Source organism: Zeus faber (assembly GCF_960531495.2).
Source record: "Zeus faber genome assembly, chromosome: 4".
In the NCBI taxonomy this organism is placed as follows: Eukaryota; Metazoa; Chordata; class Actinopteri; order Zeiformes; family Zeidae; genus Zeus; species Zeus faber.
Genome location: NC_137191.1, coordinates 14,433,759 through 14,455,110, shown reverse-complemented (window position 1 = coordinate 14,455,110; position 21,352 = coordinate 14,433,759). Strand labels below are relative to the sequence as shown.

General features: G+C 45.0%; 2 protein-coding genes across 2 annotated transcripts; one reads left to right on the top strand and one right to left on the bottom strand.

Annotated features, from left to right (window-relative positions):
- Nucleotides 1–4,150: 4,150 nt before the first annotated feature.
- Nucleotides 4,151–9,315, bottom strand: abcg2b (ATP-binding cassette, sub-family G (WHITE), member 2b; the record flags this gene model as incomplete). The annotated part of the gene is made up of 15 exons (XM_079999439.1): nucleotides 4,151–4,298; nucleotides 4,407–4,459; nucleotides 4,573–4,662; nucleotides 4,802–4,956; nucleotides 5,244–5,368; nucleotides 5,684–5,773; nucleotides 6,145–6,296; nucleotides 6,617–6,768; nucleotides 6,862–6,954; nucleotides 7,501–7,652; nucleotides 7,838–7,995; nucleotides 8,143–8,298; nucleotides 8,542–8,659; nucleotides 8,743–8,802; nucleotides 9,161–9,315. The coding sequence occupies 15 exons, from the start codon at nucleotides 9,313–9,315 to the stop codon at nucleotides 4,151–4,153; spliced, it is 1,857 nt and encodes a 618-aa protein (XP_079855565.1).
- A 3,112-nt stretch (nucleotides 9,316–12,427) lies between these two features.
- On the top strand, nucleotides 12,428–15,452 carry hapstr1b (HUWE1 associated protein modifying stress responses b). The gene is made up of 4 exons (XM_079998672.1): nucleotides 12,428–12,844; nucleotides 14,108–14,188; nucleotides 14,311–14,583; nucleotides 15,011–15,452. The coding sequence occupies exons 1-4, from the start codon at nucleotides 12,643–12,645 to the stop codon at nucleotides 15,247–15,249; spliced, it is 795 nt and encodes a 264-aa protein (XP_079854798.1). The 5' UTR covers nucleotides 12,428–12,642; the 3' UTR covers nucleotides 15,250–15,452.
- Nucleotides 15,453–21,352: the final 5,900 nt, after the last annotated feature.

The following is a 21,352-nucleotide window of genomic DNA, read 5'->3' as shown; positions in this document are numbered from 1 at the left end:
TATTAGTCAGGATGACTAAAAAATATATAATAGAAAATATATTGTATCGGACACACAGATCCTGACCAACCCGGTAAGCTTGGGATAGTAAAACCTGTAGTAATAATGTTTTAAAGTTATTTGCTTTGCCACCGGTTCCAACCGTGTGTGACCCGCCTTCACCCTAATTTCTAACCAATCAGAAAAGAGTCCAATTATCACCTCTCCATCACACCTGGGAGATGAAGTGCAGACGATGTGTCGCTCGCGCCAAACATTTGTTTTTGTAACGGCATAGAAGTTGTAAGAGTTGAAATGGGGTCCCTTCCTACGCCTCCATCCTACTTCTTACCAGGTGAGGCTCTCAGTGTTTTGGCAAATGACGAAATGGAAACACTTCAAGTTCCTAACCTTAATCGCATTGAGAGGTTGGTTCTAAACGAACAGCGGCCATGTATGTACATGTTCCAGAGGAAAGCAAAGCAGCAAGGGACGTCAGGATCTACCACGTCCACCCACCTTTCACTCCTCTGCCTCCACCACCTCCACCTCTAATGCTCTCTCCTGGTGGCAGCTGTACAGGTACACACACTCATCAGTTGAATCTAATCTAATGAAAAACTGAGTTGTCGGACCCCTCCTGTCTTTTCATTTTGTTTTCCAGTCTCTCCTCCTTCCCCTCCTCTTCCCAAGTTTGTGGGCCACGAGGTGGATCTGTGTCGCTCTCCGGGTCTGACAACGTGCCCGTTCTGTCAGGCTCGGGTCACCACTCACGTCACCTACTCCATCGGAACATGTGCATGGCTCATGTGCTTCCTATTTGTACTATGTGGGTGAGGTGACACTTGTAGATATTTCATTATATTAGCCCGTTGTTATTGTATGCTGGCCACACACCTTGTTAAAACAGTCTGTTCCATAGGTTGGTCCTGGGTTGCTGCCTGATTCCATTTTTCATTAGACATTTCAAGGACACCTGTCATACTTGTCCTCGCTGTTGCCGGGTCATCCACATACACAAGAAGACTTGCTGCCGCTGACCAGTCCAACCTTAATACGCACAGAGAGGCTCCTCAGCCGCGGCCCTGTCCTCATTCCTTTCCATTTGTCAGTGAATTGATTCTATTTCTATTGAGGAAATATCGGCCCAGGGGACTGGCTCCTGCACGGATCACTTTTTGTGTGATGGAGGAGAAGAATCTATCACTTACAATTTTAAAAACATACTATGTTAGCCAGGTTGTGAATACTAAAATATGTAATAAATGTTTTTTGTATTATTTCCTGTCTCTTGTGTTTGGTTTCTTCAAGAACAATGAAGATCAATATTGGCAAACTACATAAAAAGTTGTATTTTTAGTATTTGGCAGCATTCCAAAGATTTTATCACTGCTTCACAGCTCAACATTTAATGTTCAGGTACTAATTATAGGGAATGACTATAATTGTGTGGCGGGAGACTGTTGAAATGCTCCATATGACCGTGCACGTGCATGCGTGAGAGCCACGTGCATTAACTTGCTCTTAGTGTTGACACTGCAGGATTAGAAGGAAAGGTTTGTTCTAGGTCTTTGAGCTTTTAATTGCGTAAAGACAACCCCTCGCTAAGGTCGCATGTATGCCCATCGACACGTGCCTGTAGAAATGTTTCCATGCCACACCCACTCGCCACCAGTTACCATACCGGAGCTTCTGCATATCCCTACTGACAGCAGTAGGATGGGCGAGGGCTGCTCCAGGCCGGTGGAAAACCAAATCCCCGCTTGTTGTGCTCTATGGCCAGCACCGCACCAGGGTGTCTGATGTTCTTCAGCAAAAGGCTTTCCTCCTTAATGCTGGCCTCTGTTTTATCCACTGAGAGACTTAACTTTGTTTCTGTGCGTTGCTAAAATGCCGTTGGTACCCCCTGTGTCACTCGGACAACCACGTTCTATGTGTAGCTCAGTACCGACCAGCAAAAGTGTTTCAGCGATGGCCTTGTCCAGCACCAAGGCCACGGAGGAGGACAGGGGCAGGTTGGAGCGGCTGGCGCTGAACCTTCGGCAGCTGGGGAAGAAGAGCCAGCCCAGGTGTCACCTGCCCGGCAGCGCGAAGGCCTCAGGGCCAGGGCTGCATGGGAAGAGCGGGGATCGGTCACTGGCCTCATTAGAACTCTCCCCCACCTCACTTTCAGGAGAGTCCATGTCTAAGGTGGAGCGGCACAACCAAAGGAGCCCCGACTCTTCCTCCGTGAAGAGCGAACCCCATGTGAAGATGAGGACGAGGCATCCAGAGGAGGCTCGCTTCACGTTGACTCTGACGCCAGAAGCCGTCCTGCTGCTGCAGCGTCGCGGCAGAACACCTTCCAGAAACGCTGCTGCAGCCGGAGCTGGCGTGACGGGCGCCGCCGCAGAAACCAGACGGAAGCAGCGGGAGAACCTCTCCAAGAGGCATCAGGTGGCACCACGACACAGCACCCCCAGCAGCAGGGCCGCCCTCAAAAACTGTAATAATGACCTGGTACCTGGGGACATCAGCTCATTTGTGAAAATCTCTCTTCTGAACGAACGATACAAGTATGATGATGTGGAGTATGAGGAGGAGGATTGTGGGATTGATGAACGTGTGGTGCTGAAATGCACGGAGTGGCTCCGTGGGTTGGAAAATGCTCCAGTCACCGTGGGGAGTTGCCCAAACAAGCATGCAGCCTGCCTGAAAAGTTTCTGAGGGATTCAACGGAAATGTTGCTGCCGCTTTTAAGGCTGAACATGAAGCGCAGAAAACATGTGTATTTACTATTTTCCAGCTGACGAGTTGTTAAATGGAAGGATGTTCTGCAGGTAAATGCTGTTCTAAAGCCAAATATTCAATTTGGATTTCATTTGATGGTATTGTTGCAATGTTTGATGTTTACATTGTTACAGCTTCTGAAACTATGCACATAACGTCCTGTAATTTAGATTTGAGAAGATCAATTGATTTATTACTTTATCTGCAGAAAATGTATTAAATTTTAGCATTAAAATAATTGGTTTCAATGTAGTAAAATAAAGATTAAAAAAAAATCGAACTTCTTTACAACTTTACAACTCTTTACAAAAAATGTGAATGTCTGCCTTTGCTCCATATGATAAAAATGAAAAGTTAAAATGTTGTACTTTCACTTAATCTACTGTTATTTTATCGTCTACATGCATCATAAAATAAGTACCAGGTACAAGGGATTATCCACGACTTTTGATAATGGGAATCGTGTGTAACCGTATGGCAACCCCTTTTGATCCCTCCGAAAATAAATGTAGAAGCTGTGAACATTTTGCCATTTAGTACATATTAGCAAAGGCGGTGGTCTATGGTTTGCTTCTAACTTGTATAGAAATTTGAGCTACTTTTAAAAAATGTATTTGAAATGACGAAACAAACCTTTACATATCCACATTGCGATGAAGATGTTTCTTTCTGCAGTCGAATTAACTTAATGAGATGTTCCATATGTGAAACAATCTCGATTTTTTTTAAGACAACATTCAGAATTAACCGACATTAACCCCAAGAGCCCCAACACCTGCAAATATTACTCTACAAATATTAATGAATTTGTTTTTCAAGTCATCAATGCATATTGCTTCAGAGGCATTTAATGTGAATTTAATTTCTGTTGTTCATTTAATCAGTGTCTTGGAGTCAAAATGTAATCTCCTGAAAATGTGAAATAGATAGAGCTGTCATTTAAAAAAAATGGAACCTTTTTTTATGGAGGAAACCGTAAGTGGCAGTACAAACACTCTGTGATCGGCTATTACTCTAAGAGGCTTTGCAAAGACTTAGATTTGGTAGGGCTGCACATTCCCTCGTGCACTGACCAAGTGTGCTTACTGACAGCTTATCCAGGAAGGAGTCAAATGTTGCAACATGTGTACGTGGGCGAGAGCGCGGTGGGGAGAGCGAGAGTGAGCGTGTGTGTATTTATAACTAAAGAAACAAATAATTTATTTTGTGCAATATCATATGACGAAAATCAACTGGCACAGTAATACAGACATACATACAGACTTGTCAGAGTATTTGTTAGAACTGCAGTATCAAGCGAAGTTGATTTTAAGCCTCAAGACCTCAATAAATGTGATTAACGCATACTGCATTGCTGTGGGTGATCCCATATGGACAGATTAGGAAGACAGATGAACAGATGTCACTTCCATCGGTTGATTCTTCGCAGCTGAATGTAGGCCAGGAACATGCATACTGAGACGATTCCCAGCAGGGCCACCTGATTTTGCCAGAAGCCCCATTGAGAGTAGTTGATGTCCTGGCCTTTTAGGAACAGCTCCCCTGGGATACTAAAACACAGAGAGACGCTCCTATAAATGTATGCGAGCTTGTGTGTGTGTGTGTTTAAGTGTGTGTGTTTAAGTGTGTTTTCGTGTGTGTTGTGCAGCAGCACTCACGCAGTGGTGTTGCTGTAGAACAACTGTCCCGTCATCTCGTTGATGTACAGCGCCTGGCGGACACAGGAAGAGCAGAAAAGATATTTCAAAACAGATTTAATTCTCTTCGGTTTCCACTACACAGTTCCAGTTCCGAATTCAATGCCGCTTCCCGCTGTAGTCGTACATCCATTCCGTAGCCGAAAATGCTGATCCACTTCAGCCAGGAGAGCCAGCTCAACATGCTGTTCAGATGGACCAGAAACCCGCCAAACACCTGCAGATGGAAATAAACGGTTGCCATTTATCTGTGTGAATAACCTTCACATGGACAAGATAGTGAGTGTGTGTGTGTGTGTGTGTGTGTGTGTGTGTGTGTGTTCGTGCGTGGGTGCGTGTGTATGACTTCTACTCACCATCATGAAGACGAAGGGCAGGGCGATGAGGATGTTGGCCATAGCGAAAGAGGAGACACTGGCCGACACCAGGAAGGCCAGACTGACCCCAGCGAGGTTGACCAGAGACATGGTCAGCACAAAGCACAGGAAGGCCGGGAAGGCCGGCTTCAATCCTGGAGGCGTACAAAATGAGGAAAAAGGCATCAAAAATGAACTGCCTGCAAACCTCGGAAATTAGTGGACACTGAGTTTATATACATGAGGAAGAATACGGCCACACTCAAGGTAGCCACACATAGTTGATTTTAATTTCCCAACATTTTTACCCTGAACTGTGTATCACTCTAGCATTTGCGAAGTATAAATATAAATGTATTCTTCCACTGTGTTGATATGTACATGTACATATGTATGTGTGTGTGTGTGTGTGTACGTGTGTGTGTGTGTGTGTGAGAATTACCCATCATGTAATAAGCGATGGCTGAAAAGACAAAGATGGGGATGACGCGGTTTGGGATCAGATCTGCAAAGATCTTGGACAGAAAGTAGACGGAGGTGCGGTAATACCCGCTGGAGTTCTCATGGCTGGACAAACACACACAGGGAAGGAAACAGCACTGAAGTGGATTCTTCAACGCGTCGAGAAAAAGCTCCGTTCAAAAGCACTCGACGGTCTCTGTCATTTCTGCTGTTGGCATGATAATGATTTAATGGATGGATGGATACTATATTCATCCCCGGAGGCAAATTGCAGCAAAACACCCATTAAAAACCATTATCTCGCACATAATTTCAAGCACCGTCACAGGTGCCACATTTACATACTGAGGCCCGCTCGACTTTAAAACCTGCGCGACAAAACACTCGAGCGTACGTGCGGAAACAAACACACTCACTCACATGAAAATGGCCCTTTCATTGATAAAGAGTTCAACGGCAGACAGATTTCCAAATACCATGTTAATGATAAGGAAGAAGAAGGCTCCACCCCTGTTGAATGAGAGAGAGAGAGACAGACAGGCAGAGAGAGAGAGAGAGAGAGAGAGAGAGAGAGAGATAGAGATATTTTCTTATCTCATCTGACAAATCTTATCTTATCTTATATTATGTAAACCTGACCCACGGTAACACATTAAATTCATCACTAGCACGTGTTGTGTTCGTTAATATTTAAATAAATCATTTCACAATCTCTGTGAATATGTGTATCAATTCATTTGGCACGTTTTATGGAAGTTTCATGACAATGACCAGGCGTGGTCTTGGTGCTTTAAACAGGTTTTTAGGGCAGAATAATGATCATGGCTTGACGCAATTTGTTTATATTTTGGGTTGCGTGGTAAACGCGAGGGCGGGTTTACCGATTCTGAAGAGCTTCGGGGAGAGTTAACGGCATCTGGTAGTAGATGAGTCCCACCAGCACAGCGAAGAAAATGTTGAGAGCCATCTGGGCGTAGGATGTCTGGGGGTTCCTCAGGGTGTTCAGCACGGTCCTGTGACACACCACACACATCTGACACACACACACACACACACACACACACACATACGTGAAAAGATTACACACATGTACACTACACACACGGTAACGCACCGTTTTAGCCAGATAAGATAAATGTTTCTGAGGTCATGGTTAGGTCAAGATATGAGATAGACGCGTTTATACGGGGTGCAGTAAAACCCAGTAATATAAAATCTGTGTCATATGAGGGTCAGCTGCACACAGTCACGTCATAAAGAATAGGTTCATTCCCGAGCGTAACGATTCACTACAAAAACTTTTATTTGATTTTAGTATCTTATTTCCTGTCAGGAACACACTGATTGACCGACCTGATAGCAGAAGGATGTCACGTAGTGGGCCTTCTCCTCTCGGGTTATCGGCCCTCCTTCGATGGCCTGTCTCACGCGGTCCAGCTCCCCCAGGACGTTCTGGCACTGAGGGGATTCACGGTATCTCCGTGCCAGGGGGTTTCTACCGTCGTCTGGGTTGGAGGAAACCAAGAGGGATTCCAGCGACGCTGTCGATTATGGTAGTCTGAGTCTGAGTGTGTGTGGGTGTGCGTTTGCAGGTGCACCTGCAGCGAGGGATTGCAACGTGGACCTGGCCTCTCCGTTGGTGATGTCCAGGAAGAAATCAGCAGGGTTCTCAAAGGGCTCAATCTGGTATCCTGGTTCATGCAGGCACGCGCGCGCACGCACAAACACACTCAGGCACACATGCACGCACACACACACACACACACACACGTGCACCCACACACATCAAATGCTTGTTAATACTGTAGATTGACTAATATGACAGGAGTTGAAATACTGTCTTCCAAACAAGTTTCAGACCCCTACGATCAGTCATTTCATCTTGTTGAAAAACATGTTGAAAAGCAGATCAAGATCTACCTCCCTGATTGTCATAGAATTTTCATTTTTTTCGAGCATTTCGAATGAGGAGGTAGGTTATTTCAATATTTATATTGCAAGAGGATATTCTAAAATATCCTATTGGAAAAGGAAGAAAAAGCTTAGTTATTTCGAAAGCCAAAACGAGAAAGAAGCTCACTTTCCTTTTTTTTCCAAGCTTCCAGCTTCATGGAAAATTAGTACAAAAAAAAACAAAAACGGTTGGTATCTAAATTCACAACCACACACACACACACACACACACACACACACACACACACACACACACACACACACACACACACACACACACACACCTAGTTGTGTGAAGTATTCCAGGGCCTCGTCTGCGACCCCTGAGTACACCACCTCCCCTCTGTGCATCAGTATGAGCTGGTCAAACTGCCTGAAGATGGAGTAGCGAGGCTGGTGGATGGAGAAGATGACAGTCTTTCCCCTCCTGGACAGTCTGGAAGCATATCGGAAGGGTGCAATGAAGAAACAGGTAGTAATGGGAAAAAGAGAGTGAAATTATGACATTTTGTGCTGTTCTGTACCTTCCCTTTTACTGGAGTATTATTGTGTCAGGTTTGTAGTTTTACCAAAGTGAAAGGTCTGAGCACTATATTCCACCACTGGTAATGTAGTTTGTACCTGCGTAGAAGGCGGATGATGCAGCCAGCAGTGTTTGAGTCAAGTCCAGTGGTCGGCTCATCGAGGAACAGCAGAGAGGGAGAAGTGATCAGTTCCATTCCAATGCTGCATCGTTTCCTTTCCCCTCCAGAAACACCACGCAGGAACTCTGTCCCTATCTAGACACACACACACACACACGCATGCACACACACACACAAACACACACCCACACACACACACACACACACACACACACACAATGCTTGTTAATTACAGTTTTACTTCAGATGTGTGTAATGCTGTATGTTTATGTATCACGGTACCTTGGTGTTCTCACAGTCTGTCAGCCCAAGGTCTTGTATGATCTCGTCCACTTTGCTCTTCTTGTCCGCAGAGGAGTGATGCAGAGGGCTGAGACGCAGGTTGGCGCTGAACAGAAGGTTCTCTCTCACACTCAGCGTTCCCATGAGGATGTCGTCCTGGGAGAATGTGGATTAAAATACAGACCGGTGACCCGTTGGGCAACTTTCTGGGCAGTATTGACGAGTGGCGAAATCTGAAACACAATCTCAACATTTTTTAGAGAACTAATTCTTTGTCAGTCATGGTTCAAAGTCTTTGATATGAACTAGTTCAGTGCATGTGTGTGTGTGTTTGCGTGCATTTGTCTGTGTGTGTGTGTATGTGTGTGTGTGTGTGTGTGTGTGTGTGTGTGTCTATACCTGAACTACGTAGGCAGAGGTCAGCCGTAGGTCAGAGTTGATGAGCTTGCCGTCCACAAAGACTGCTCCTTCTGTCAAACCTGCCGGGTCCTTCCTCCCTGCGATCACATCCAGAAGCCTGACAAACAGAGATAATAAATCCTGTTTCAATAAATGTGTTTATTTATGAATATGATTGTGTGTGGGTGTATACTTTCTTACGATGTCTTTCCACTACCCGTGGGGCCCATGATAGCATTCATCCCAGGTCTTATAACACCACTGCAAAAAAAAATTGTCAAAAGAAAATATAAGTAACAAATTAAATAATAAAATAGGTTGGTCATTTAGTAAATAATCATCAGCTCACCAAATTCACCAAATCATTAACTACTTTAATTTGTTTTGTTTTGATTGTAATTATATGAATTTGCAGCTCATGGGCCTGTGATAAAATTGTGATTAATAAAGTGAACAATAAGTAAGAAAAAATAAATGTATTAGAAATAAATAAGGAAGAAAATACTTAAATGGTTCTACTACACTTGTTCTTACTAAAACACGTGAACAGAAAAGGACACACTTCATGGAAGAAGCGCTTGATGGCTGCAAATACTGTATACTCACACATGCATCCTACCTCACATCTTTAAGGATGTATTTTTCGGGGCCTTTCTTGCAGCACAACCCATGGCTTTCCTTCACACAGTAATGCAAAGTGTGAAATGTCACTGTTGGACCACGCTCCTGGAAGTACTCCTCAGCATTGCGCCCGCTCTCCTCTCCCTTTGACATCTTTAACCAAAGTGATCCGACAGCCGGGAGGAGAGAGGTGTGTTTGAGGCTCAGCTCAGCTCCACAGTGGAGTTCTTATCTTATCTGGACAGTTCACCAGAGTTTCACATACAGAAGATACGTTTCATTGGGTCCAGCAATACCTCCCATTGAACTTTGTTCAGTGTTGTAATGTCTCGATTAACCAATAAAAAGTGTCTGATGATCATGATGATGATGATGATAATGATGATGCTTAGGCTGATTACTATTATTGTTATTATTATTAGTAGAAGTAGTATGTGGCAGTTTCTCCTACCATGTGCCACCCAAGTGGTGTGTTCAGGGACCTCCGACACAGAAACACAGAAGACTGGGGGGGGGGGGGGGGGGATGTAAACACCAGCTTACCACAGTTAACCACAACAGCCTCACACCACATAATAATAATAATTAGGAATTATTATTCTTTATTATTATTATTATTATTATTATTATTATTATGAATAATAATAATAATAATAATAATAATAATAATAATAATGTTGATGATAATAATAATAATAATAATAATAATAATGTTGATAATAATAATAATAATAATAATAATAATAATAATAATAATAATAATAATAATAATAATAATAATAATAATAATAAATATGAATATAAATAGAAATAGAAATATATCTGCCGAGCAGCAATACACAGTTTCCAGCTTATTTGTTTTAGGTATGTATTACAGTTTTTGTTTTATGTGAAATGCATCACAATTTAATAAGCGTTTAAACATTAAATTTGTTGAGTTACGTTGTGGAGTTACATCCATAGTACTTTATTTGAGAATATTGTGACTAACCTTCAGACTTGGAGACATATAAACATAACGTAGTGACGTCCATGTAATTTCATGAATCCAACTTTCATGACATTACGTATGAAGCATTTCTATTTTAACCAGACGTCAAACATTAATTTTAAGTAGTAATTTTGACATAAGTGTATAAGATAGGTCAGTTCTAGATAATTCTTCTAAATAGCTGAGTTATAGTCGTAATATTGTTTGTAGGTTCCAAAGTAGAGTAATTCGGAAATTAGGACAAGAAATTACAAAACAAGGTAAACGCTGTCAAAGTCAATGCTGCACACTGTTTATTTCTGGAGTCTTCAAATTAAGTTGAGTTGAGTTTTTTACTTAGGTTACATTTTCAGTAAGTTAGGTCACCATCAAACACGAAAAACGTTGAAGTATTTCTGTGAGTAATTACCATTGTGCAGCCTTTATTTTTCCGACGTTTCGCTGGATCTTGAACGCATCACTCAGTCGCACATTTCAGTGTTTTCAAGTGGACACGCTGACAAATGTCTAAGGACTACTTTTTATTCAATTTTTCATAAATCCAGCAAAGTAATGTGGACCACAGATTTAAAATACCAATACAATAGATCTACTGACATCTCCCAGGTAAGAAGCTATATAAATACACGTAAAACAATAGTTTGGTAACGGTGAAACACTACAGAGTGACCAATTCCAAACCGCACACGGTCCAACTGGACATTCTCAATCTGAATCTGTTTATGTATAGTAAATTATATGATGTGGTCTGTGGTAGTTTCTCCTACCACACGCCACCCAAGTGGCGTTTCAGGGACCTCCGACCCAGAGACACAGAAGATGGGGGGGTTGTAAACACCAGTTTATTGTAGAGAGTTGGCCAGTTGGAATTAGCCAGTAGTAGATCGACATATGTCATGACAAGGGCTCCTCTCCTGAGTGTGGGTGGGGATGGCGGTTTTACCTGCTCCTAGTTACGCCAACCAATGAGCAACAGGAATGCAGCCACTCTGATCCAGGTCAGGTGTGGCTGCTTCAAGACCAACTGAATATTTTGGGTCAAATTTGTTCCGTTTTCCCTTAATATCTGCTGCGTTTGTGGATCCATTTCGATTAAATTTATACCACAAGATCCTTGTGACAGAGTGATTGAACCTTAACCGTGTTTCTAGCTTACGCCGAAGTATGTCTTCCAGATAGTTGTAGCCGGGTTGGACATATTTCTGCGTCAGATGTACTGGCTCTGTATTATAGATCTAAATTTGGTTGGTTTTTGGCTAATATCTGCTCTGTATGTGGATCGATTTGGATGAAACTTCAATCACAAGATGTTTGTGACAGTGCGGTTCAAACAAGACAGAAACCGTGTTTTTGTGCTATGTCGAAGTTGGTGTTCCAGATAGCTTCACAATTCAGAGAATTTTCGCCCAAACAATAACAATAGGGCTGCCGAACAGTAACAATAGGGCTATTAAGGCTGGACCCCAAATAATAACCATTACTGTTGTTTTTGTTGTTATTGTTATTAATATTAATTTGTTATTAATACATTCACTCTGGATTATAAATCTGGGCTCCTTAGTTGGACAAGAACAATGTCCCCTTTAATAAAAAATGTTTTTATTGTTAGTGGTACTACCATTATTACTAGAACTATTCTCTTATTACCACTCATACTTTTATCCCTATTATCAGTACTATTATTTGAACAGAAGAAGAAGAAGAAGAAGAAGAAGAAGAAGAAGAAATAAGAAGAAAATAATAATATTAATAATGATAATAATAATAATAATAATAATAATAATAATAATAATAATATATTTAAAATAAATAAATACATACATAAATAATAATCTAATCATAATAATATCAATAATATAATAAAAAAAATATAATATATAATAATACTAGTAGTAGTATTAATAATAATAATAATAATAAGAAGAAGAAGAAGAAGAAGAAGAAGAAGAAGAATAGTACTAGCAAAATAATAATAATAATAATAATAATAATAATAATAATAATAAAATTAATTATAATAACAATAATAATAATAACATTTTTTTGTTTGTTTTGATCTATTTCTACAATTTGCTTTGTCGTACTTTTCGCCTCGTTCTCTGACCTTTTCATATTCAAACATGGTCCAATGAGGCTTCGAGTTCCACTCGGGGGAAACGCCCTAAAGATAACAGTTTCAGCCAATGGCGTCGCGGATCGGGGCGAAGTGGGCGTGGCCACCGCCACACGCATGGTTACGTGTTTTCAAGAAATTCCGAGGTGTTGTCAGTGGGCTTTCCAGTCTGTCGTTGGCTCCGCCGGGACACCGGGGGAGACGGTGAATTCTACCCGTTCAAACAGCCGTTCACAATGAACCGCTAGGAACGTAGAGTTTCAATTGTAGAGCCTTTGATAAATACACCCAGCAAACCGGAGGTGAAGCCGCTCTACAAATTGAAAACAGCACAGTGAGCGAGGTGTAGCATACGCGCTGCTAGCTAAACTTAGCCATGGAAGAGAGGAGCGAGGAGGAGGCGGCGTCCGAGATCCAGGAGCACGGGCCCGAGCACTGGTTCAGCAAGTGGGAGCGGCAGTGCCTGGCCGAGGCCGAGCAGGGCGAGCCGAAAGAAGAGGTGGACGCGGAGCACGGCCGGCAGAAACTGTGGCACCTCTTCCAGAACTCGGCCACCGCGGTCGCGCAGCTCTACAAAGGTCCGCACCGAGATAAGCGGAGGCGACGGAGGCTAACATGCTATCCGGGGCTCTCTCTCTCTGTCGAGCTAGCGTTAGCACCGCGGGCTAACGGAAGCTAACATGCTATCCGGCGCTAGCTCGAGGAAAAAAAAAACCCCTGCCCTGGCTCTACTGGGCTGGGACGTGGTCAGCGTTGGTGTCCCAGGACCATCTAACAGCAGATTATTTTACTAAGTTCTAATAATGTATAACTTGGCTTAGTCATCGGGCGACAGTAATGTTTCCCTTGTCAAAATGGCGATGCGCCGGGGGAACTGCCCCACCAAAAAAAAAAAAAAAAGCAACTTTCGTGTTGACGGTGGAGTCCCTCGGTAAAGCGGCACATCGGGGCGGATGCGTGTGACGAGTTGCGGGAACGGTAAAAGTCACTTTGGGGAACACACAGTTGGACCTCGTTGTTGGCGCTTACATTGTTTACAAGCTCCCCAGACAAAATGGCGAACGGATTAAGGACGATATCGCCCTTTAGAGTCGCGATCAAGTGTTTACTGCTCTGGGGTTTGACGGGAGTGTGGTGTGGAAAACACCCTGGCAGCCCCTGGTCCTGCTCGACCATGTGATTTGGTGTAACCCTGCCATATACCGGTCCTGCTTGACCATGGCATTTTCTGTCACCCTGCCGTGTTCACAGGTCAGCGTGGAGCCCGAAGCTACGAATCCCCCAAAACAACTCCCTAGATCAATATAGAAACTGACTGAGACCACACGTACGTTCCCCTGATTTCAACAGGGTTCCAGTTTGCAACGCAGCTCAAATTGAATCTGTCAAAGCTCAGTTCCTTGTAGCTACTACACTTTTACGAACTGTGCCTTTATGTGTGGAGTCTCTGCAGTGGTTCAGACCATAATGCTGCTCTTTAGATCCTCGGGAAGCATCCCGACTGGTGGTTTTTAATGGAGCGGTCGGCACTAACATGTCCGTGCTGTTATTTGTGATGTTTGTGAGCTTCCAAGGTGATTTTAAATAACATGTTTGGTCAAACTCGTAAGGCGTGTCCTTAAGATGCTTTGCCGACGTTTTCCAAAATTGAAGGTGTGTGTGTGTCTACCACACTTGGGCGGTTACCGTACAGAATACAGAATATGTGCAGAGTATGATATTTAAAAGTGTCCTTGATGACGGTGCAAACTCGTTCAGCAAAGAAATGGAAACCGGAATAATAATTGAACCAATTTGAACTCGGATGTTTCATTTCCTTTTGTTTTTAATTGTATTCGCAGATAGAGTTTGTCAGCAACAAGGACTGTCTCTCTGGGTGCCTTTCCAGAATGCGGCCACAGCTGTCACAAACCTTTACAAAGGCAAGTTCCTTCCCAATACCATGTTGTTTTTAATTTCGGTTGATGTCTGTGTGGCTGGAGGGTGTTCATCAACATGAAGGGGAGTAAAAAAAAAAAAACCTTCTGCGCTGTCCTTTCCCCAGAGAGTGTGGAGGTGCACCAGCGGAGCCATGACCTGGGCATCCAGATCGGTTTCCAGCGCAGGAACAAAGAAGTGCTCGCTTGGGTCAAGAAGCGCAGGAGAAACATTCGGCGAGAAGACCTCATTAGTTTTTTGTGCGGCAAAGTGCCCCCCCGGACTTCTCGGGCCCCGCCCAGGGTTTCCATGGTCTCGACGAGCCGGCCGTCGACCCCCGAAACCGGCAACTCTGTGGAGACGGACCTGCAGCCGTTCAGAGAGGCCATAGCGCTTCACGGTGGGTGCCAACGTTTCCTCCTTCGTCTTAGAGGACGACCTTTCAGTTTGCGGCAGCTAAGACTGACAAAATGGCTGCCGGAATGTAATCATTTTATAATTAAGTGATAATAATCCTATATTATCTCATATTTCAGTATTAGGAAAGTGATGTTGGTCATGTTTTAACAATGCAAACTTATCTGATCTTGGGTGTTTTTTTGTACATTGACCTGTGTCCAAAAAGTTTTGCTTGGATGCCCGATTATTACATTTAAGTTTCTAAACATACGGATGTATACTGTGCTTATTGTTCTTTCTTTACATATGAAAACTGATTGTCAATAACCAGCCCGCACAAAATGGCGCCCATGACTGTGCAGCCCCGACGTGGATGTGTCAGTGGAGTTTGTTTATCCTCCCTCTGCGTGCGCCGCTTTCTCCTCCAGGTCTGAGTGGCGCCATGGCGGGCATCTCCGTGCGGTCCGGCGCCCCCGGGTCCCCGACGCACCCCGCCCAGTCTCTCGGTCGCCGCAGAAATGGTCTCCATGACGTAGACCTCAACACCTTCATCGCAGATGAGATGGCGCTGCACTTGGATGCCACGGCCAGTCGCAAGCGCGGCCCGGCGCCGTGCAGCGACGTCATCACAGACTCACCCACTCACAAACGCAACCGGATGCTCTGAACTCCTCCCTCCGCCGGTCCGGGGACACGCGCCTTGGCCAGCTCATCAAACCTTTTCGTTTTCTTCTTTGTTGCTTTGCCACAAATAAAGAGAAAAAAAAAAAAAAAAAAAAAGCTAACACTAATTTCTTAATTTCTCTTTCCCTCACTCGCCTGTCTTCACACCAGACGACCGAAAACTAAATTTTACTCTTGTGCGCCCTCCTCCTGTTTCCTTGTTCAGTGATTTCAAAGGAATGAAAAGGGAGCTTTTGAGGTTTTGAGATCGTAGACTGATTCATTTCCACCTCATTTATTTTGTCAGACGTCTGTGCTACGCGTTGGACAACGGGATGAAGTGGACAACTGCCTGCCACCGCCCTTCCACTCCTCCATCACCCTTTTTCAGTTTGTAGACACGCGCACATCCTCTTCCTTCGTGGTGTGCAGCCTCTGTCTACACAGGCCTGCACTCGGCCTCTTGAGGAGGCGCGGTTTGGCCGCGCCGGGACAAGCTGCGTTTCCGACTTGGGGGGGGGGGGGGGGGGGCGGTGTGTGTGTGTGTGTGTGTGTGTGTGTGTGTGTGTGTGTGTGTGTGTGTGTGTGTGTGTGTGTGTGTGTGTGTGTGTGTGTGTTTCAATCTGCTGCAGCTCACTGTGTATCCAAGCAGCAGAACTGCCACTCGCTGTGTTGTACTCTGTCTTTGCCTTTACCGACGATGCTGCTATCTCCACCCGTGGGACGAAGCGTGCAGTGTGCCTGTTTGTGCCTTCAGGGTTCTGGCACATTCAGCACACTTTTTCACAATCCCTCCCACCCCCCCCCCCCCCCCCCCCCCTTTTTTTCTTTAAACGCCTCAGATCGCTTCTCCCCCCTGTTGCAGTCTAAGCCATGGTGTACTCACAAAGCAGGTCGACCGACTACTTATTACTCCTCAGTTCACATTTTTAAATCCTGAAAGAGATTCAACACAAAGATGAAAATCCTGTAACAAAACACACGGGCTATTGATTGCACCAAAGCCCTGCGTGTGCGTGAAAAATTCTTGAATTTAGAATTTTGTAACCCAAACTTCAAACTTATTGACATGTTTACAAGCGAGCCAAATTTCACGTTCAGCTTTAAATGTTTGATTTGTCTTGGGCTTATTTTGTCAGTCCTTGCTTAAAGACCTCTGACAATCATGTTTCAAATAATTGTATTTGTGTTTTTGCTGGGGCTGCCATTTGGTTTCATTTACATTTCGGACTGTCTCAGAGAGACTATGAACTTGTGAAACTGCATTGAAATGAGTCATTCTCGTAATTCTACATCTAAAGTGACATGTGTTTTGGGCTACTGCCTGTGACTTCTTCCTTCACATTCTCGTTGAGCCGTCGATCGTTGGGTACGATGGCCCTCGATGCTTCCTGTTAGCTCGGAAAACGATCTGCTAACTCCAACCTGCTTTGTGATACAGCCTTGTCTAATGTGTGTAAATAACATGTAGGTGCTGTTATGTGGTACATAATGTAAAAAGAAAAGCGTAAACTCGTTTGGATGTTTGTGTACATATAAATACTGGCATTAAAGATAAAACAAGTGTGAAAATTCTGTCTTCCCTCATGTTTCCTGGTATTTTGCACCATCACACGCAAGAGTTTTATCTCATACAAAATTCCCGTTTTCTGAAGGCCTGTGAGCAAGGGAGGGAGCATTGGGCCAGAAACTGCAGAGCAAATCCTGTCAACACACTGATGTTTTTCTTGCCCTTTCAGTACTTGGTAAACAACTGTATAAAGAGGTGTTTACACGAATATTCTTATGAGCCCATTATCGGTTATTAACTAGATGAGATTAACAGGGGAAATGGCACATCCTTACACATTGTGAACCCTTCCTGGCACCAGTGTGAATGTGTGTTGTCATCTCACACTGCATTCCAGTTGTGCAGAGGAGAGCTGTAGTGTAACTTCCCTGGCACAAGGTGGCAACACAGCCTGCATGTTGAGGGGCCTTGACAAAAGCCAAAAGCTTTGAATTCAAAGCATTGTAAGGACTGTGTTCGACAAAATGCCTGAAAATATGAGATGCTTTTTGTGTTGGAGTTTGGGCATCAAACGAAAAGCTCAAATTGAACAAGCTCTTCCTTGAGCAATACGTTTTTGGGTCAAATGCATCTTGCGGATCGTTGCTAAAACAGGCAAAATGATCTCTGCCCGTTTTTTTTTTTGTTTTTTTTTCCTGTAATTTTAATAATTGTCTTGATTTTTGTTGTTTATAATGGACTATCCTGGGTTTTTAAAATTCATTTGCATATTTTATGTTTTCATCGCCTTGTTGCTGTTCCTTACTTTAAAAAGTGATTTCGTTTTGGCCTTTCTGATGCTACAGTAAATTGTTTTTGACAATGCACACAAAGCGTTGTGGATTACTGCACATTGTTTTGTGAAATAAATTAGAACAATTCAAATCATAGATGGTTTGCGTCGTGACTAAAATGACTAATGTTGTTCCCGAGGCCAGAGCAGTTAATAACGACTGGTCTATGAACTTCGTTATGTCTATGATACAAAGCAGAACGGACAGTTTAACATCTTTTTTGTTGTTTAACCCCTATCTATAAAAAAGGTAGGTCACATATTTGAGTACTGGCCAGTGAAGATAGCACGTTCTAAAAAGGCGCCTGGCCCAGTTGTATCATTTTAGTCCCAAATTCTGGTCCCAGAGCAGCCCCAGACACTTTCCACTCGGCGTGCTTGTGTGATCCTGACATCAGCTGCGTCCCGGTGGAGTTGACGGGGACGGATTCTCCATCTTGGATCCGTCTAAACGAGGCCTACATGTCATCGGCGGCTGCTTGACCCCGGAGCCCTGCGCTCCTTCCCGGGGGGAGTCCAGGGGCCGATTTTTTAATCCGCTGACTCAACACTTCCATTCCTGCGGGGGAGGGGGGCATCACTCTGGCAGGGCGGCGCTTTGTTGCAGTTCCAAAAAAGAAACACATCCCAAAAAGAATTCCTGTAATCCTTCCCCTGTATTCCTCACTTTGTGCTGCTGGTGTTGTTTCATCATGTATCTGAAGGCTCTAAAAGGCTGGTGTTTGATGGAGCCACGGAACAGGAGCAGAGTTGACCGCAAGCTGTTTCACACTTCAAAAGCTGTGTGTGTGTGTGTGTGTGTGTGTGTGTGTGTGTGTGTGTGTTTGTGTGTGTGTGAGACAGGGAGAAAGAGAGAGAGAGAGAGAGCGAGAGGGACAGCAGAAAGAGGAGAAATGATAGATAGATGGATAAATAGAGAGCGACGTTGTGAAAAGCAACAAGTGTCTGAATGTTCCAGAATTCCCTTGAAGATGACCATCTGGGCAGAAACACACAAACAAGCATGCATGCATACAATCACACACACATACACAAACAAACACACACACACACACACACCTGTGCGTGTGTGTGTGCGTAAGGGGGGGCGGAAACTATGTCCTGTGAAACACCACGGACACAAACCCACTGAATGTCCGTGTGGGTTTTGACCATTAAGGAGCCTTCAGTGTCAGACAGCTGGCGATCAATGATGCACTGGTTATTTCTCATGCACGTGCACGTAGATGAGCCAGGGACGCACAAAAACGCGCACGCATGCACGCATGCACGCACACATGCACACGCACGCACACACACACACACACACACACACACACACACACACACACAGGGACATTGGTAATTGCTGCACCAGCTTGCACTAATTGATAGAGGACAGCATGCCGACACTCAGTCACACCACACACACACACACACACACACGCACACACACACACACGCACACAAACACAGATCGCACACACGCACACAAACACAGATCGCACACACGCACACACACACAGATCACACACACACACACACACACACAAACACACACACACAGATCACACACACACACACGCACACACACACACAGATCACACACACACACACACAGATCACACACACACGCACCAACAGAAGCCAATCAGACAGACTGAGGATGCCTCCCCAGAGGAAGACAGCAGAGCAGAGAGACAGGGGGGGTAGGAGGGAAGAGGAGGAAGAGGTTAAACACTCCCCAGAGAGGAGTCGCTAGTGCAGTCAGATCCCTTTAGTTAGTGTGTGTTTTGTGGCTTGACTAGAAAGAAGGAAAGAAAGAAAGAAGGAAAGAAAGAAAGAAAGAAAGAAAGAAGGAAAGAAAGAAGGAAAGAAAGAAAGAAAGAAAGAAAGAAAGAAGGAAAGAAAGAAGGAAAGAAAGAAAGAAAGAAAGAAAGAAAGAAGGAAAGAAAGACCGATGTTTCACGAAGTGTGCCCTGGTTGTTTTTGGGGTGCAGTGTTCAAAGGACTCCTGCCTTCTCTTCGTCTTCGTCATTTAACATAAACATGTGGGGGCGCACACACACGCACGCACGCACGCACGCACGCAGGCAGGCACGCACACACGCAACAGATTTCTCAGAGCTCCCCGTGTACCAGCATCTCCCTGTCTTCCACAAACGCTGCGGAAAAAAAAAAAAAAAACCCACGAGCTGATCACCATAGCAACACGTTATATATCTTCCAGCAATATTTATCCAACCCGGAGAGGGAGGGTGGAGGGGGTGGAGGGTGGAGGGGGTGATGCAACTCCTTTAAAAAGAAGCCGAGCGGTCATTACGATATCCACGGCCGCAGTTCCACGCACTGGCCTCCGGGGGGCAGCAGCGGGCAGCTCGGTCGGGCTCGGGGGCCTCGAGACACGCGTTGGACACCGGGGGGGGGGGGGGGGGGGGCGGCCGTGGAAGAGCTTATTTATAACAAAATACATCCAAGTGCATCCACGCACGTTCACATGGACGATCTGTAGACACCTCCCTGCGTTGCCGGGTGAGGCTCGGATCAAAGGAGGGGAAAGGAAAGGATGAAAAGGAGGATAAAAAAGGAAAGACAAGAGAGGAAAAGAAAAGAGAGAATATGAACAGTGGACAAAGACGAAGGGGGGTTGCAAAAAAAAACCCCAAAAAAAACTCTTCCAAGCAGCTGGATTAGATGATGCTCGGCTGGCTGCAGATGGGTTTGGGCTGGATCCCATTTTTGTGCGCGCGCGCGCGTCTTCCCTTTTTAAGTGCTTGGGAAGCAGGTTAAGCAAGGGGGAGACGGAGAAGAGGAGGAGGAGAAGAGCAGGGAGCGGAGAGGAGGAGAAGGAGCTGGTGGCGGCGGCGGCAGTGCTGCCGAGAGGAGCAACGCGGATGAGAGGATGGAGGTGAAAGATGAGGGGAGGAGGCCTAAATCCTGGCTGAGCTCCTCGCCGGGAACGAGGACAGACACGGGGAGACTAATGACGTGGGGAGGGGAAATGCAGGGAGACGGAGAGAAAGGGAGGGAGGGAGATGACGACAAAGATGGAGAGAGGGAGAGGGAGGGAGAGGGAGGCAGGGGTGGAGGGAGGGGGAGACACGTCGGGGAGCAGGGGAGGAGAGGTGCAGTCACCTTGCGCACTGAGTGTATGAAAGCTCCCGAACAGGAACTGACAAGGGCCTGGTAGGATCAGGCTTCCTGTCAAGCATTCACTCACTCATCAACACCCACACCCACACACCCTTCCTCCCCCCCCCCCTTTCCCTCTTCACGGTCCCATCACGCCGCTCGGCGCCGACCACTCCCGGTAATATCTCATTTTTTGTTAGGATATTTTATTTTTCAACGGCTCTGAAGCGCAGAGGAGCTCCAACATTTCTCAACCCTCGGACTGGGCAGCCGACATTGGCGTACAGCGTGCTCACACACACACACACACACACACACGCACACGCACGCAGGCACATGCACACACACGATCACACACGCACACACGGTCACACGCGCACACACCCTACTTTACACCCCGCAAAGTACTTATTACACAACAGTGAGAGCTTTATCGAACATACTAAGTAGAACCTCAGTGGTTTTAGGCTCTTTCTCCAGGGCCATGCTCAGTGTGTTGATGATGGAATCTCTCCTCAGTGGGTGAAAGCAGCGTGAGCGCTTCACTGTGGTCCCACACTCACTGTGTGCATTCTAATCATGATAATATGGCCACGGCTAATACGGCGAATATGGCCACGGGTAATAACACCCCCTCCTTATATTCAGAAGCCA

Excerpts from the sequence above, each read along its gene's own strand:
- hapstr1b (XM_079998672.1), top strand. The coding sequence starts at position 12,643 with ATGGAAGAGAGGAGCGAGGAGGAGGCGGCGTCCGAGATCCAGGAGCAC. Across the intron at positions 12,845-14,107 it reads GGTCGCGCAGCTCTACAAAG|ATAGAGTTTGTCAGCAACAA; the intron begins GTCCGCACCGAG and ends TTGTATTCGCAG. Across the intron at positions 14,189-14,310 it reads TGTCACAAACCTTTACAAAG|AGAGTGTGGAGGTGCACCAG; the intron begins GCAAGTTCCTTC and ends TCCTTTCCCCAG.